Source organism: Triturus cristatus, chromosome 5_1 (genome assembly GCF_964204655.1).
Source record: "Triturus cristatus chromosome 5_1, aTriCri1.1, whole genome shotgun sequence".
Classification (NCBI taxonomy): domain Eukaryota; kingdom Metazoa; phylum Chordata; class Amphibia; order Caudata; family Salamandridae; genus Triturus; species Triturus cristatus.
The window spans coordinates 47,566,430-47,584,862 of record NC_140587.1 but is presented as its reverse complement, the minus strand read 5'-3'; the positions used below and the strand labels follow the sequence as shown (position 1 = coordinate 47,584,862).

Here is an 18,433-nt window from a genome sequence, read left to right as displayed (position 1 = left end):
TCCATCAGAACTGTCCTCTTCTGCCCAGGGACACACAGCTGACATGTAGACCCACAAAGTCATGACACACCATACTTTAAAGTGAGAGACACTACTGTGCTGATTCCCTCAATGCTCCCTAACGTGATTCCCGGGCCTTGTCTGTTGCGAATACTGACCCCCACCAACCCAGCTGCTGCAGTACATGGACCCCCTTCTATTCCAGCGAGACCTACACACGCCTCTGTGCGTGTATCATAAGCAGCACCCCATCGACAGGACTGTTTTTAACCTTTCTGTGTAACGCTGTATTATTGACTGTATCAGGCGTCACGTAAGCGCCTTTTTATTATATTCTCTTTGCCGGGTCAGTTAAAACTACCGGGGGATCTGTGTGAACGGAAGGAAGAGGAATTAGGGAAATTACAGTAGGACTTACCCGCACGTTAAAATACACTTTCACCCTCGCATTTGCGGGGAACTAAGGGACGGAGAATAGGATTTACTCTCTTGTCAGGCTGAGAAGTCTCACTTCCGGTCGCCACTAGCGGCGCCATTGTTGTTAGCTTTCTAGTTGATGCACAACTGCCTCTGCTCCTCTATTTAAGGAGGGGCCATGCAAGCGCGCAGCGGGCGCGCCGATGGCGCGCCGGAGGCGCGCCAGAGGCAAGCCAGTCTGCGCCCGTCCGCGCCCCGACCGCACCCAGCACCAGTCACGCTGCCCGTGCCGGCCATAGTCCACTGAAATACACGAGGGAACAGATGCTAGATATCAGGAACAAGGTCTGTAAGGGGGAGAAGGACGTCGAGGCGCCGCAGCCTAGCTCGGTTCTTGAGTGTGGGCTACTTAACTGTCGTTCTCTGGTCAAACACCATCAGGAAGTTTTAAATCTGGTGGAAAATCTGGAACTGGACGTACTATTTCTCACAGAGACGTGGTGTAGTAATGACTTACTGGTAGAGCTGGGTTTCGCCTGCCCGGAGGGATATAAGATCTTTCACAAGCCCAGAGCAACAGGTAGAGGTGGAGGGGTCGGGGTGATGTTTAGGGATACCTGGGATTTTGCCCCGTTTAAGGCGGATGAAGTGGTGGGCATTGAGCTTTTGGGGTTCTCCCTACAAGATCAGAGAGGGAGGCTCCTCACTGGGATGGTCGGCTATAGACCCCCAAGCTCTAACACTCAGTACCAGGCATTCCTGGATGTCATTACGGCCCAGTCACTGACCCATTCTAGAATGTTGCTTCTGGGTGATTTTAATCTGTGGGAGAATGGCATGTTAGATAGCCATCTAAGAGATCTCAAGGAAACCTGTGAGAGCTGTAATCTGCATCAGTTGGTCCAGCAACCCACACATCAAGGAGGGCACACTCTGGATCTTCTGTTTGCCGACCGTACTGAAACCGAGGTGGTTAACATCCTACCCCAGACCTGGACCGACCATTCACTGATCCAGTTTCGGATTTGGATACCTGGAGAAAAAAAGATCGGACAGCCCCCAGTAACATATCGTATGGGGAGGGATTGGGCAAAAATTTTGGGAAGCGAGGCAGAGTCCCCCTTTCAAAATCTGCCTCACTTCGACCCTCACGAGTCAGTGGATACGAATTATCACCTTTATTATAACTATATCCAAGAAGTATTAGATAGGCTTGTGCCTTTGAAACGCTTGAAGGTCAGGAAAAAGTACTCCGCACCGTGGTACACCGAGGAGTTGAGAAATACTCGTAGGTCCTGCCGGCAGACAGAGAGGAGTTGGCGCAGGCACTATGCTGAGCCTGATAAAGTAGTCTTTAAAAGGGTGCTAGCTCAATACAAAGAGATGTTATGTTATGTTATGTTATGTTAATCGTTTTTATAAGGCGCGCAGCTGCCCCAGCCAAGGGGCGTCCCGGCGCCTGATCAGGTACCACAACACAACAAATCGATGCTAATAAGGGAAAAGGAGGGAATCAGTCAGCGGTTGGAAACAAAAAAGTTTTTATGGCGCGCCTAAAGGAAGTAAGGCTGTTCAGGGCTCGAATATGGGCAGGGAGAGAATTCCATAATCCTGCTGCTAATACTCGAAAAGAGCGACCTCCCATCCTACTCAGTCTAAACCGTGTATTAACCGCCAGATGGAGAGATTCCGATCTAAGAGACCGCGTAGGAGCATATGAGGAAACAAGCTTAGCGAGGGCTGGAGGAGAGGAAAGCTTCAAGATTTTAAATGTCAGGCAGAGAGCCTTAAATTTAATTCTCTGTCTAACCGGCAGCCAGTGGAGAGAGGTCAAAACTGCAGAGACAGAGCACTGTCTAGGGAGGCCAACGATGGCACGCGCCGCGGCATTCTGCACCCTTTGCAATCTAGTAGCCTCCGCCTGATTCACTCCGAGCAGCAGCGCACTCCCATAGTCCAGCCGAGAAAGAATGGAGGCTTGGACCACCAGTTGCCGAGTAGGGGGGTCGAAGAATTTGAGGACCGGTCTCAGCCCTCGCTGAATACCATAACAGGTAGCTGCAACCTTCTTCGTGTGGCTGGTAAAAGAGAGTGTAGGATCCAGCCAAACCCCCAAGTTCTTAACTTCGGCAGCTGGGATGGGAGTCACCCCCAATTCTGGAGGCCACCACTGGTCTCCCCAAAGCTCCGCCTGCTTTCCTAAAATCAGGACCTCGGTCTTTTTGGCATTTAACTGCAAACAGTTAGTACGCATCCAATTTGCCACGGCTATGAGTCCTGCACGAAATCTGGGAGCGTTCACCTCGGGGGCACCGCTGAGTGTCACCGCCAGCTGCGTGTCGTCAGCATACGATGTCCTAGTAAGGCCACATTGTCTGACGACTGCAGCCAGCGGTTTCACATATAGATTAAATAGAGTGGGGCTCAACGCAGAGCTCTGCGGAACCCCCAGCCCCAGTGGATGGAAAGAGGACTGACAAGGTGGAATAGCCACTTTAAAAAACCGGTCCGAAAGGAAAGAGCGAAACCATTGGAGAGCAGTCCCCTCAATTCCCACTCCCTCCAAGCACCGGATCAGGATGTCGTGAGACACCGTGTCAAACGCGGCGCTCAGATCTAACAGGAGGAGCGCCGCTGTCTGCCCAGCATCCAGCACCGTTCGCAAGTGCTCGGTCATAAAGAGCAGTGCAGTTTCGGTGCTGTGTTGTGCACGAAAACCATTCTGGCTCTGGTCAAGAATGTTATTTCGAAAAAGGTGGGCAGACAAGATGGAATTCACGTGTGCCTCAGTAACCTTGGCGGTCCAAGGCAGGAGGGAGATGGGACGATAGTTTTCTGGCAATAGGGGGTCAAGGTTAGGCTTCTTTAAAATAAGGCTGACCACTGCCTGCTTCCAGTAAGACGGGACCACGCCCGATGTGAGCGATAGATTGATCAAATCCAGTAAAGGCTCACGACATAAGGGAGGAAGAAGTCTGAATAGCTCTAGCTTCAGCGGATCTAATGGAGAGCCGGATTTAATTTTGAGGCTCAGAGTATCGAAAACCTCGTCAGACATTACTGGCAGGGAGGACAGGGTTTCGTGAGCCATAGCTATCACACCAGTTTGCTCAGCACCGGGCACAGATGGCGTAAATCCTCGGTAGATCGCCTGCACTTTCTCCACGAAAAAGGATGCCAAACTTTCACAGTGAGAGTCCGTGCAGATTTCCACCGAGGTGGCCCGTTTCCCCATCAGGTCTTTAAGAGCCTTAAAAATTAATTTAGACGGGTTGGGGCTATTCTGAAACTCGAAAGCATAGTATGCGGCCCGAGTTTGACAGATTGCCCTGTGATAGATCTTAAGCTGGGCAAAATACGAAGATTTCAGGGTGGGATCAAAGGATTTCCGCCACGCCCTCTCAGCTTGCCGGCACGTTCTCTTAAGCTCGGCAAGAGTATCATTATACCATGGGCTGGGAACTTTAGCATGGCATTTCGACCAGCGCATCGGTATAAGAGAGTCAAGGGCGGCTAGGACCCAGTTACAAAACTGCTCGTATCCTTGTTCCACATTCAGCAGATTGCCCAGGGGCTGCGCCTCCAAGATCTTATAAAACTCCTCCAGTTTGAGCTTGTGCCAATTTCTTTTAAGGATCAGTCTATCCACAGGTTTAAATTGTGGGTCATCTATAGGGCATGAAACTTTAACCAGCAGATGGTCAGTCCAGCCTACCACCATCGGGTCAGAAACCCTAACCCGCTCCAGTGTGGTAAAGAAGGGGTCAAGGATATGACCTCCTGTGTGGGTAGGGGAGGTAACTAGTTGGATCATTTGCATGGCTTCAAGGTCCGCTAGCAAGGTATTAATAGGTGCTGATGACCTCTGATCAAAATGGATATTGTGGTCACCTACGATGTTAAAATTGGCACATCTCGGAGCTAAAGAGCTGACCACGTCAATAAGAGCGGCCTTGAAGACAGTGTCATTCCCTGGCGGGCGGTAGATAAGCATACCACTAAGTGTAAACTGATGACTGAAAGCTACCTTAAAAGAAGTGCTCTCACACGCTGGTAAATCAAGAGCTTTCCATTCAGCCGGGAAGCAGGATTTTATCACCATAGCTATGCCACCCCTCTAGAAGTGCGATTAAGAGTGAACACTGTATAATTAGAAGGGAATGCCAGATTGATTATTGCAGTGTCCGCATCCTGAAGCCAAGTCTCAGTGAGAAAGATAAGGTCAGGAGAGTCTTTTTCGATGATGTCACCTAAGCACTGATGGTGCTTGACCAACGATCTCACGTTCAGACTCCAGATGCGAAGTACACGCTCAGAGATATTAGTACGTGTATTAGAGGCATCCCTTTCTACAGCGCGCACCCCAGACGGGGTATCAAGTGACAAACTGCCACAGGCACAGTCATAGGGACCCGACAACGGGTGCACAGAGTCTTGAACACACACCGTAAGCCTCTCTCTAATAGAAAGCAGAGCGGCACGATTGTACCTGAGCGTCGAAGTATTCTGCATGATGGTACAATGACTAACTGTCAGAGTCCAGGCCCCGCTCACGCTTCCTCGACGCGGACGAGCGCAGACGGGCAAGACTCTGGCACGACTCCGGCTAAGCGACGGCGTCCCACAGCGCGGTCCCGCAGCGCGGGAGAGGACGACTTTAAGTAGGCGTCGCAATGAAGAGCTCGAGCGTCGGGACGCTCCAAGATGGCGCCCGCCTAAATCTCCACCAACCCAAGCCAAAATGGCGCCCACAAGAGTCCAGACCCGGACCCGCCAAACGGCGGTGCGCTTTCCAGAATTAAATAGATGATTGCCAAGGCCAAGGCGGACTTTTTTTACCAACACTATTCTGTCAGCACCAAACAGAGCCAGAGCACTCTTTAAAATCGTTAGAGACCTCTCTTCCCCCACCAGCCTAGGTAATAAAGTGGTCGCCTCGCAGGCGCTGTGCGATAAAATTGCCTCCCATTTTGAGGAGAAAATTTTAAAAATTGTAGGGGGACTAACTCTGTGTGACCCTACCACCCTAAAATCTCATGGTCAAATGCCTAAGGAGGAATACGGGGTGGAAACCACCATGGGGTATTTTACTCCCCTCACACACGAGCTGTTTAACAGCTGCGCACAGAAAGTTAGGTCAGGATCCCCACTAGACCCCCTCCCTAATAAGATTTGGAAAGAGCACATACAGACACTGTTCCCCCGAATGAGGCAGATTTGCTGCCAATCTTTGGAGGAAGGGGTGGTGCCTGAAGCCTGGAAGCTGGCGGTGGTCACCCCATTATTGAAGAAGCCCTCCCTGGACCCGGGAGATCCTAGTAGCTTTAGACCTATCTCTCTGCTGCCGTTCCCCATAAAAATTCTCGAAAAGGTAGTGAGTAGATCTCTCTCTGGGTATTTGGAAGAGTTCCATCTCCTGGACAAGAACCAGTTTGGTTTTCGGCCAGGCCATGGGACGGAGACAGCTTTGATCACCGTATTGGATAATCTGCGGATGCGGGCGAACAGAGGCCTCTCGTCGGTATTGGTCCTCTTAGATATGTCAGCCGCGTTCGATACGGTTAACCACCGAATCCTGTTGAGTAGGCTGGAGCACCTGGGAGTTAGTGGCCGTGCCCTGAGATGGATGCAATCATATCTCACAGGGAGACAACAGGTGGTTACTCTGCCCCCTTTCACCTCTGGCAGGACCTTGGTGGAGCATGGGGTCCCCCAGGGATCGGCCATCAGTCCCATCCTCTTCACTATCTTCTTGCAGCCACTAATTTCTATCATCAAGTTGCATGGGATTGATTTGGTCAACTATGCTGACGACACCCAACTGGTGTTTTCTCTGGAGGGGAAGGGCGCACTGACGGTGGACAGCTTTCAGAAATGTATGCGACAGACCTCAGAATGGCTAAGGGATAACTCCCTGCAATTTAATGGAGGAAAGACAGAGGTGATCTACTGTCCCTCGGCGGGAGTGAGAGATATGCCTTTTGATCTCAGACTGACCCCAGAGGCGGATCCCATCGCCCCTGTGACAACGATACGGAATCTGGGGGTCATGTTTGATGACAATCTTCAAATGGCCTCCCAAGCCAAAAAAAACACTGGGGTGTGTTTTGCCCTTCTGAAGGCTCTACGACAGATTCTGCCTCTTTTGCCTATAGAGGATAGACCGATGGTGGTACGCAGTATTATCTTGAGTAGGCTGGACTACTGCAATTCTCTATATTTGGGAGCTCCTCTTTACATCTATCAGAGCTTGCAGAGGGTCCAGCCTATGGCAGCCAAACTAGCACTGAACAGGAAACGCTGCTCCTCTACCACGTTGGCGCTACAAGAGCTCCACTGGCTCCCCATAAAAGAGAGAGTCATGTTTAAGTCCCTATGCATTGCCTTTAGAGCGGCACATGGACTTGGCCCTATCTCCCTGCAGGAGAGACTGTCCTGGTATAAGCCTCAAAGAACCTTACGCTCCTCGCATGCCTCTCTGCTAAATACTGGCAGAGTTAAGAAGAATAGGAAGGGGGGTAGGGCTTTTAGTACAGTGGCTATGCGCTGCTGGAATGACCTCCCTCTGAATATCAGACAAGCCAACTCCTTGATGGATTTTAGGCGGAGTCTTATAACCTGGCTCTTTCCGAGGGAGGGACCTATGACCTCCTAGTCCTGTACCTCTGGTTAGCCTTTTTCTTCCTCTGTCTCTTCTTCTTTCTTGTTCTAAGGATGTGAACACTGGATTGGTTAAAGTTTTTCTTCCTCCAGCTTAGTTCTAGCGCCAAGATACCCGTAGGGTGATAGATGCGCGTTACAAGACTGTCTTACATTACATTACATCGACGTACAGTACCCCAGAGTATTCCAGTAATGGATCCCGGCTGTGCCATGTACATTTATGAGAATCATGGTATGTAACAAAAACGCTTTGTGCAGCAAGACACACGGGTATTAAAAAATACGCGGCCGTGACCCGTGGCAGTCTAATGGTGACGTGCGCACATTCTTCAGGAGCTGTCTGCAGCAAAGGCTCTTCAACCCTGCGTCAGTGGGTCTACTGTGTCACTTCCGGGCCGCATTCACTTAAGACTTAAGTCTTAGTGTATTGTGAGCCAGAAGTCGTCTTCTCTTTACCGGATGTGAGCTGACGTGCAGGGTCCTCTCCAGAGAAGGCCACGGGGCAACCAACAGCCGATACTCCACGCCTTCGACGGTAGTCTTAGGCAGACCACTTCTTTTTTTTTAAATTACATTTTTTTTTTTAGTTTAAGAAAAAATTATGTTTTATGCTAAAATGATGATAAACCACGCCAATGCAAGTTACTAGCAACACTAACTTTATCTCACTTAGTTCTTTACAAAAAATCCGCTTCGCTCTCCTAGGTGCCCCACAGGTTGGCATGTGTGAGACCTACACACACTCATTCTCAAAGAATACCAGACCTCCGGATATTCATTCATACACAAAGACGACCTTGCATACGCCCATGCAGGGCTTTAAGTGGGCCGGGTCTCACCGGTGCTGAGCACCGGCAGTTTTCTAAAGTGGTTCTTCGAAACGGGTCTCTACGGGGCTCTGTTTTGGCCCTGGCACAGGCGGTCTGTTTTTTTCCGGACTGCCGACAGCAGGCACATCGATGTGCGCTGTTCACACTGCTCACTTCTAACTAGCGGAGAAGTTGGCATGACACCATGCCAGGGGAGCGTTGTAGGAGAAGGGAATCCTTTAGAGTCATTTTCTCTTTGGATTTCCCTTCTCTTTTTGAAACTCAGGAGCAGCAACGTTGTCGTGGTGTCACCAGGGCTTGAAGTGGAAGCTTTTTCAATTTTTTATACAAACCATAGTTGCTGCTTATTTATGTTCAGCAACTAACAGCCATTGATAAAGCCAATAGTCCTGACTTGTTGTAGGTATGAGGCTACTTGTTGTATCATATATCCGGATGCAATGACAGAAACAGCTAAATACAAGCCCCGCGGCACACTATGCTAAAAGCCCTGATTGTGAGCTTACACTTTTAAGCCGCACCCTTAATTACAGTGGCCATGCCCCTTTGAGAGACCCCCCCCCCCTCTGTTTTTTCATCACACTTAAAGCCCTGCGCCCATGCATGTGCACATACCAACCTACATACAGGCACTGTCCCGATGCATGCACGCACTCACACAGACCTATAATTAGACAGACATCAGTGGATAGGAGAACATTAGACAGACAGATAAGGACTCGGGAGACAGGGGATGGGCGGATAAAGGGGAGGGTGGCTTCTTGTCTGCTTCGCCTTCACCCCTCTGTGGAGCAACTCCGATTAAAGGGGGGAAGAGAAGCGACCCAGAACCCATTCAATCCTTGGAATCTCTGCGGAGAAATCCTTCCTAATGTGTCTACGTCGGTCTTCATGCCCCCAAGTGGTCAAACTATTAAAAAAAAAAAAAATCACAGGAGGCTTAGATACCTATGTTGTAGAGAAAAACGAGCCATAGCACACTAACATCCGACGATTTCAAAAGTGTTTTTTTCAACACAAAATAGCGGCGCTGTCACCAGCCCGGAGACTGCATTCATTGGTGACATGAACATTCACATTGGTTACATGGGAAAGATCGGCAGATGTTTCGCTCGGGGTTGTTCGACCCTGTATTTTTTTCAAGACATATATCCTTTTTGCAAGCAGTTTATACATGTGCTTTCAGTCTAGGTCCTACGCTCGTTGCTCTTTTTACGGGAACTAGAACACTTACGTGCACACCTGGAGGCTGGTTAATACTATAAAGTCATGATACTGCGGGCGGAATGCACGACTAGCTGGCAGTGACCAGACCTGGGAGGCCGTGCACAGGACGCCCTGTGCGCTGAGATGCTGACGCGCGTCTGCTGGTTTGTTGCTGATGTGTAGGCCCGACTGAAGGCTCCTGGTAAGCCACAGGACTCCCTGTGCGCTGAGATGCCGACGCGCATCTGCTAGTTTGTTGCTGATGTGTAGGCCCAACTGAAGGCTCCTGGTAAGCCACAGGACTCCCTGTGCGCTGAGATGCCGACGCGCATCTGCTGGTTTGTTGCTGATGTGTAGGTCCGACTGAAGGCTGCTAGTAAGCCACAGGACTCCCTGTGCGCTGAGATGCCGACGTGCATCTGCTGGTTTGCTGCTGATGTGTAGGTCCGACTGAAGGCTGCTGGTAAGCCACAGGACTCCCTGTGCGCTGAGATGCCGACGTGCATCTGCTGGTTTGCTGCTGATGTGTAGGCCCGACTGAAGGCTGCTGGTAAGCCACAGGACTCCCTGTGCGCTTGGATGCCGACGTGCATCTGCTGGTTTGGCTGCTGATGTGTAGGCCCGACTGAAGACTGCTGGTAAGCCACAGGACTCCCTGTGCGCTGAGATGCCGATGTGCATCTGCTGGTTTGGCTGCTGATGTGTAGGCCCGACTGAAGGCTGCTGGTAAGCCACAGGACTCCCTGTGCGCTGAGATGCCGACGCGCATCTGCTGGTTTGTTGCTGATGTGTAGGCCTGACTGAAGGCTCCTGGTAAGTAACAGGACTCCCTTTGCGCTGAGATGCTGACGCGCATCTGCTGGTTTGGCTGCTGATGTGTAGGCCCGACTGAAGGCTGCTGGTAAGCCACAGGACTCCCTGTGCGCTGAGATGCCGACGTGCATCTGCTGGTTTGGCTGCTGATGTGTAGGCCCGACTGAAGGCTCCTGGTAAGCCACAGGACTCCCTGTGCGCTGAGATGCCGACGCGCATCTGCTGGTTTGGCTGCTGATGTGTAGGCCTGACTGAAGGCTCCTGGTAAGCCACAGGACTCCCTGTGCGCTGAGATGCCGACGCGCATCTGCTGGTTTGGCTGCTGATGTGTAGGCCCGACTGAAGGCTCCTGGTAAGCCACAGGACTCCCTGTGCGCTGAGATGCCGACGTGCATCTGCTGGTTTGGCTGCTGATGTGTAGGCCTGACTGAAGGCTCCTGGTAAGTAACAGGACTCCCTGTGCGCTGAGATGCTGACGCGCATCTGCTGGTTTGGCTGCTGATGTGTAGGCCCGACTGAAGGCTGCTGGTAAGCCACAGGACTCCCTGTGCGCTGAGATGCCGACGTGCATCTGCTGGTTTGGCTGCTGATGTGTAGGCCCGACTGAAGGCTCCTGGTAAGCCACAGGACTCCCTGTGCGCTGAGATGCCGACGCGCATCTGCTGGTTTGGCTGCTGATGTGTAGGCCTGACTGAAGGCTCCTGGTAAGCCACAGGACTCCCTGTGCGCTGAGATGCCGACGCGCATCTGCTGGTTTGGCTGCTGATGTGTAGGCCCGACTGAAGGCTCCTGGTAAGCCACAGGACTCCCTGTGCGCTGAGATGCCGACGTGCATCTGCTGGTTTGGCTGCTGATGTGTAGGCCTGACTGAAGGCTCCTGGTAAGCCACAGGACTCCCTGTGCGCTGAGATGCCGACGCGCATCTGCTGGTTTGTTGCTGATGTGTAGGCCCGACTGAAGGCTGCTGGTAAGCCACAGGACTCCCTGTGCGCTGAGATGCCGACGTGCATCTGCTGGTTTGGCTGCTGATGTGTAGGCCTGACTGAAGGCTCCTGGTAAGCCACAGGACTCCCAGTGCGCTGAGATGCCGACGTGCATCTGCTGGTTTGGCTGCTGATGTGTAGGCCCAACTGAAGGCTGCTGGTAAGCCACAGGACTCCCTGTGCGCTGAGATGCCGACGTGCATCTGCTGGTTTGGCTGCTGATGTGTAGGCCTGACTGAAGGCTCCTGGTAAGCCACAGGACTCCCTGTGCGCTGAGATGCCGACGCGCATCTGCTGGTTTGGCTGCTGATGTGTAGGCCCGACTGAAGGCTGCTGGTAAGCCACAGGACTCCCTGTGCGCTGAGATGCCGACGTGCATCTGCTGGTTTGTTGCTGATGTGTAGGCCCGGCTGAAGGCTGCTGGTAAGCCACAGGACTCCCAGTGCGCTGAGATGCCGACGTGCATCTGCTGGTTGGCTGCTGATGTGTAGGCCCGACTGAAGGCTGCTGGTAAGCCACAGGACTCCCTGTGCGCTGAGATGCCGACGTGCATCTGCTGGTTTGGCTGCTGATGTGTAGGCCCGACTGAAGGCTCCTGGTAAGCCACAGGATTCCCTGTGCGCTGAGATGCCGATGTGCATCTGCTGGTTTGTTGCTGATGTGTAGGCCCGACTGAAGGCTGCTGGTAAGCCACAGGACTCCCTGTGCTCTGAGATGCCGACGTGCATCTGCTGGTTTGGCTGCTGATGTGTATGCCCGACTGAAGGCTGCTGGTAAGCCACAGGACTCCCTGTGTGCTGAGATGCCGATGTGCATCTGCTGGTTTGGCTGCTGATGTGTAGGCCCGACTGAAGGCTGCTGGTAAGCCACAGGACTCCCTGTGCGCTGAGATGCCGACGCGCATCTGCTGGTTTGTTGCTGATGTGTAGGCCCGACTGAAGGCTCCTGGTAAGCCACAGGACTCCCTGTGCGCTGAGATGCCGACGTGCATCTGCTGGTTTGTTGCTGATGTGTAGGCCCGACTGAAGGCTCCTGGTAAGCCACAGGACTCCCTGTGCGCTGAGATGCCGACGTGCGTCTGCTGGTTTGTTGCTGATGTGTAGGCCCGACTGAAGGCTCCTGGTAAGCCACAGGACTCCCTGTGCTCTGAGATGCCGACGTGCATCTGCTGGTTTGGCTGCTGATGTGTATGCCCGACTGAAGGCTGCTGGTAAGCCACAGGACTCCCTGTGTGCTGAGATGCCGATGTGCATCTGCTGGTTTGGCTGCTGATGTGTAGGCCCGACTGAAGGCTGCTGGTAAGCCACAGGACTCCCTGTGCGCTGAGATGCCGACGCGCATCTGCTGGTTTGTTGCTGATGTGTAGGCCCGACTGAAGGCTCCTGGTAAGCCACAGGACTCCCTGTGCGCTGAGATGCCGACGTGCATCTGCTGGTTTGTTGCTGATGTGTAGGCCCGACTGAAGGCTCCTGGTAAGCCACAGGACTCCCTGTGCGCTGAGATGCCGACGTGCGTCTGCTGGTTTGTTGCTGATGTGTAGGCCCGACTGAAGGCTCCTGGTAAGCCACAGGACTCCCTGTGCGCTGAGATGCCGACGTGCATCTGCTGGTTTGGCTGCTGATGTGTAGGCCCGACTGAAGGCTCCTGGTAAGCCACAGGACTCCCTGTGCGCTGAGATGCCGACGTGCGTCTGCTGGTTTGTTGCTGATGTGTAGGCCCGACTGAAGGCTGCTGGTAAGCCACAGGACTCCCTGTGCGCTGAGATGCCGACGTGCATCTGCTGGTTTGGCTGCTGATGTGTAGGCCCGACTGTAGGCTCCTGGTAAGCCACAGGACTCCCTGTGCGCTGAGATGCCGACGCGCATCTGCTGGTTTGTTGCTGATGTGTAGGCCCGACTGAAGGCTCCTGGTAAGCCACAGGACTCCCTGTGCGCTGAGATGCCGACGTGCATCTGCTGGTTTGGCTGCTGATGTGTAGGCCCGACTGTAGGCTCCTGGTAAGCCACAGGACTCCCTGTGTGCTGAGATGCCGACGTGCATCTGATGGTTTGGCTGCTGATGTGTAGGCCCGACTGAAAGCTCCTGGTAGGCCACAGTGCCAGTGAGGCAGTGTGTGAGTGTCAGGTAATCTGGATGCATGTCAGTCCACGTGCAGGGCTGCCTCCCGCGCACCGTGCTGTCTCCAAACAGGGCGGTAAGAATGCACAAGAATGCCAGTATGGTGCCTTGTCTGCTCAGCACCTCACCAGCAAATGACGGACCTTTCCTTCACTCCTATCAAGTCCAACTCCCTAACATGTTGACCCATCTGACTGAGGTATGACATTCTTTGCTTTTGCCCTTCTATAAAAAGAATTTACGTTTGGGCCACAAGGATGCAAAACATTTGATCTCTCCTACACTTTCAAAAAGAATTTCACAAAAGTTTTAGGAAATTTGAGGATATTGTTCAGTGTATTGTACACTGTAACTTGTTTTTATTAGCCACAGGCTAGTTTTTGATTTTGTTCTAAAACTTTTGGGCTCTAGATTCATTTTATTTGAGATTTGGAAAGCTGACAAATAACTGAGACGTTGTCCTGGAATAGGAAATTGTTTAAAAGTCAGCTTGACTAACAGATCTAATGTTACAAAGTCAGTTTGTGAGTGTTTTCAGAGAGAGAAGAATTCAAAGGGAAGGGCATTCCTAGTTTTTGCAACCAAATCTGATAAGGCCCAGACAGCTTATTTGTTCAATTGGGAACCACTCAGTATCTAGGCAGAGGAAGATGTGAATATACCAAGAACAAGCATTGAAAATGCAATAGGTCTCGCCTTTTATTAAGGTAAAGCCATTTGCGTTGCTATAGAATACCATTAGCAAAGCAAATGGCTTTAACTTCATCAAAGGCGAGATCTATTGCATTTTCAATGCTTGTTCTTCATTTTCGTACTGGCAAGGGCATTAAAATACTGGAAATGCTGGTTTAAAAAAAGGCCTGGTGGCAAACATAGCCATATTATTTCACCTCACTCGCCCAGCCAAAATGTAGTGCTTCTAGTTTCCACCAATGTTTCTGGCTCTATAACTTTAAAATACATCGTTTATTAAACATTTCTCTAAAAATTAGCCCAATGAGACGTTTCGTGAACGGCGTGATCCAGGAACTTGGGCCACTTTTTTGGCAGTGCCCGGGCCGAATTGTGATCCCAATCCGACCCTGGTTTATAGCGCTGCGTAAATAAAACTGCGGAACTCATTGCGCACGTGATGCGCTCACCCCTGTTCAGGATTGGGGCTCCCCCTGCTGAGAGGCTTCAGAGCTTAATGGTAGAATGTGGCGTGAGGCCACGGGGCCCGACATGACGTCATGTCCTGCGGCAGGAGTTGCAGCAATGAGAGGCTTCAGAGCTTAATGGTACAATGTGGCGTGAGGCCACGGGGCCCGACATGACGTCATGTCCTGCGGCAGGAGCTGCAGCAATGAGAGGCTTCAGAGCTTAATGGTACAATGTGGCGTGAGGTCACGGGGCCCGACATGACGTCATGACCTGCGGCAGGAGCTGCAGCAGATCATGGCGGGGCTGGCACCGTGCGGCTCACCTGCTTGCGTGTGGGAAGCTGAGGCTGTAGATCGGACTCGTGGCCGCGGCAGCGAAATAAAGGAGCTCCCTGGCGGGGACACGCGGGACTCCGCTCTCCAGGACCCGCCGCGTCCTCTTTGCACTGACCCGATCACCAGGAAGGCCCGCAGGGAAGCCTTCGGTCTCAAGAGCACTGGAACAGAGTCGGCTGACTGGAAAGTGCCCGCTGGTGCTTCGCGTCTCTGCATTTCTGCGAATGGGAAACATGTATTCACTGGCACTTTAAAGCCGGGGCATCGTGCCTCGGAGTACTTTAGGGGTCATATTTGTGACAAGCATCATCTCGTGTGACGTTGCCACTGGAATGCACTGGGCTCGGAGGTTCGGGGAAAAATGTCATTAAGAAAAAAAGGGGGCAAAAGAGAGTCGGACACTCGAGGTTTGTGTCAGCTGAAGTTCTAATTCTGCTCCATAAGTTGCTGAAGAAGGCAGACACTGGGATAGCAAAGAGAGTGGGGGAAAGAACGGTATGGATCGAGGAGAGAAAGGCAAGAGGAAGGAGGGGGAAGAGAAGAGGCAGGAAGGAGGAGAAGAGAAAGTGGTGAAAGGAAACAGGCTGAGGCAAGAGAGGAGAGAGAAAGCGGGCGTGTGACCCAAAAAACCAGGTGTAAAAATGATTAGGGGAGAAGATGAAAAAGATAAGAGCGAGAGAAGGAGAACGGAGCGAGGCTGATGGAAGCCAGTATTTCATTTCGGTTTTCAATCTATGATGCCAGCTCTTCCCAGTGATCAATGAGCGGAGGATGGAATCGCCTTCCTTCCACTCTGACATTATATTTTATACATTTTATCACAGTCAAATTCTTTTATTTATTTTATCATATCATAAGTCGCTTTCGTAGAGCTGCTTCCTGGCTGAGATTCTTCTCTTTTAAAGTAAGAAAGTAAGGTCACATCAAGGTAAAATCTGAATGTATCCAATGGTTTCAAATGGAGCTTCTATTCTTAGGCAGCCGTTTGCTGCCGGTTATTATGCTGTTCATCGCATCCTCTGCGTCGCATAGATTTCTCAGTAGGAATTAAAAAAAAATATTCTTCTCTGATTGTGAGTGAACTGCGGGACTCTTGCGATTTCTGTTGAGTTACGAACATATGGATGACATATGTACAATCGATATATACCGAAGAATACAAGATCTATTTGATACCATTGGATACATTAATATTTTACCTTGATGTGACCTTACTTTCTGGACGACACGAATACTATATATTGGTCGTCACAATCCTTCATCCTCATTTTACTTCTAAGCCCTGATGAAGTCCCTTTTGTCATCAAGGAACGAAACAATCTGGCTGTGTGCCAGTTTTAAATGACACTTTTGAATAAAGAAGATTTATGGATTATAGCTGTCTTTTTGAATGACTTCCTTCTGAGTGCACCTTCCTTATCCATGAACTCTTTCGAAACAGTGGCATCGATCGACGGCGGGTGCTGGGAGTAGTTGCACCTAAGTGTATTGCATGAAACAAGTGGAATTGAAGTGCTTAACCGTGGTCGGCCGCTGTTGGTTCCTTTGGTATTTGTGAATAGTTTCAATATTCATGAGGCACGTCCAGCCCTCCCACGCAGGGCACATGCAGAACCAATCTGCTGGAATGGGCGGTGCCTGAAGAATGTAGGTTCAAAAAGATTTGCATGGATGAAGATGCAGAGAGACTTTGAGTTGTGGGGTGCGATGGGGGACCACCTGGGGGAGGACAGTGGAAGGGGAAGATGAATCGGCTCCGGGGTCGCATGTGGCTGCGATGGTCCTCCCCTGCCCCCCGATGGTGGTGGCAGGCCCGGAAGTGCTCTAGCGTGGCTGAGTAGCTAATACCCCCCTCCCCATAATATTGTTGGAGGTTTGTGACGGGGACCGAGGACGATATGGCTGAGAGAGTAAATGGTGGGTGTCTGGTGGGTCCCTCCCAGACAATTTGTTTATAGATGTGAGCCTTCCAGTTTTCACACGTGTCGCAGGCCTAGCTCCCCCCTCCCCTCCCTTCCCGCACCGGACCCAATACAGCATATATTGATTATTTCTTGAGATCCTCTGAGAGTTGGGGAGACCCTGTGCTGCAAGTATGTTTTCTATTATTGTTACTGGCTCGGTGAGTTTTGTGCTGTATTGTTTGATTATTGAAAAATGCTAATAAATACATTTGGAAATCAAGCCAAACCCAACTCACTTTCCACTTGCTGTAAGACTGGGTTAATGTTCCCTTCTGGCTCCAGTCCTAGGGAACAAGTGTGTTATAGTGGCCTAGGTAGGTGCACGTCAACATTTCTGTAGGGAGATACTTATGGATGACCTGTATGTTTGAGTTTAGCTGCTTAACTCTGTCCTACAAGCTACTATGTACCATCCTACCTAAAAAGGTTCTAAGTGATTCCTACAAGGACCACCTCTGTGCCCTTATTTATCAACCGGGATGCGTTGTTTGCAAAACTAAGAATCCGTTCTAGAATGGATGATCCCAAGAGATAAACCGGTTGAGGTGTGAGCTGTAGATTTCAGAGAAGCAGCTGTTGGGGTGGTAACTGCTTATGCTCAGTGCCGCTTAGACAAGTCTGATTGTCCGGGACCAGGGCTGTGATGAAGGAGAGCTGTGCCGTATCATCACTGGTACTTCTATCCAGTGTTCCTTTGTCCTCCGCAGTCACACTCTACTAGCTGTGCTTGGACAAACCAAATCAGCCACTCTACCACAATCACTTAAGATCTTGGTTCACAAACACTTGTGCATATGCTGTTCTCGTCCTCGGGGACATCCTGCTGCTGTGAAACCTTGAAACCACCATGATTACTAAAGGCATCTCATTTCTGACCTGATGCCATCATCACCCTCTTGAGAGCTGTTCTGAATACCGTAACAACAATTGATATCTATATTGGTCTTGCTGGCCTCTCTTAGCCATTGTTCCTCAGCCCTGACTTCTGATCAGTCCGCTCCTCTCAGCCGCGCTGCTCCATCAATGTGACACAGCTCTCACCCAACCTCCGCTCTCTCACTGCTCCTGAGCCCTGACCTCAGCTTTGCCTGTTCTTCTAAGGCCAGACATTAGCTCTGTCTGTGCTCCCCATGTCCAACCACAGCTCTGTCCGCCCCCGAGCAGCTCCATCTGTGTTTATGATCTTACTCTGCTAGTCCATGACATGCCCCACTCAGTGCTCAGCAGTACTCGTTCTTGACCTCTAACGTCTTTGCTGTCTCTATTTCAATAACCCTGTTTCTCTCCTAGGTTAGAGATCCTCACCATGAAGATGACTGCCACGCTTCTTCACCTTCTGGCTTACTCTGGTTTAATCGTCCACAGTGACCAGATCCAGGAATACCTGCACTCGTAGCGGAAAGTCGGCGGAGACGAAGGGGTTCCAGAATCTCACTGAACTTGTGTCTGGGCTAAAAATTCAAGGAAAGGACTTGAGGGGTTCTCTGACCTCACACTGTTAAAGTTCCAAGTTGTATATCCTCCACTTGGAAGCCAGCATAGTCGAGTTTGGCTTTCATGCTGGACAATAAAAGGGTTTATTGTATTACGACACCCAAGTCATTTCTTGCCTTCTAACCTTGTAGCGATTTATTTTTGTACTTGAGCAGCAGTGACTGTGTGGAATGGAACAAGGTTGGAATGATTATCAAGAAGAGAGGACGTGATCACTGGGAAGTAATGGAGTATTGCGATAGACCAGGACATCTTAACACATGGTATTTGTGGCCGTCTCTAAAACAATACTGGCAAGAAGCACTGGTCAGGCTAAATCGCTCCCTTTTTTTTTTTTTTTACTTTATTTATCTTTTATAATCAAATCAACAATAAGATCTCATCAGTCAGTTACATTTGTCTTTGGTGTGTGAAGCTCATTTCAATGACAGCACATCTGTCTCCATTTACAGTATACACTCCTATCC

General features: G+C 50.8%; 1 protein-coding gene across 6 annotated transcripts in view; it reads left to right on the top strand.

Annotated features, from left to right (window-relative positions):
• ADCK5 (aarF domain containing kinase 5) overlaps positions 1-18,063 on the top strand; it is a 311,405-nt gene extending 293,342 nt beyond the window's left edge. For all 6 annotated transcript variants that reach the window (XM_085604359.1, XM_085604361.1, XM_085604360.1 and 3 more), the window contains one exon: positions 17,763-18,063. In XM_085604359.1, the coding sequence (XP_085460485.1) occupies positions 17,763-17,868 (106 nt within the window). In that variant the 3' untranslated portion in view covers positions 17,869-18,063. The remainder of the gene's footprint in view (positions 1-17,762) is intronic.
• Positions 18,064-18,433: the final 370 nt, after the last annotated feature.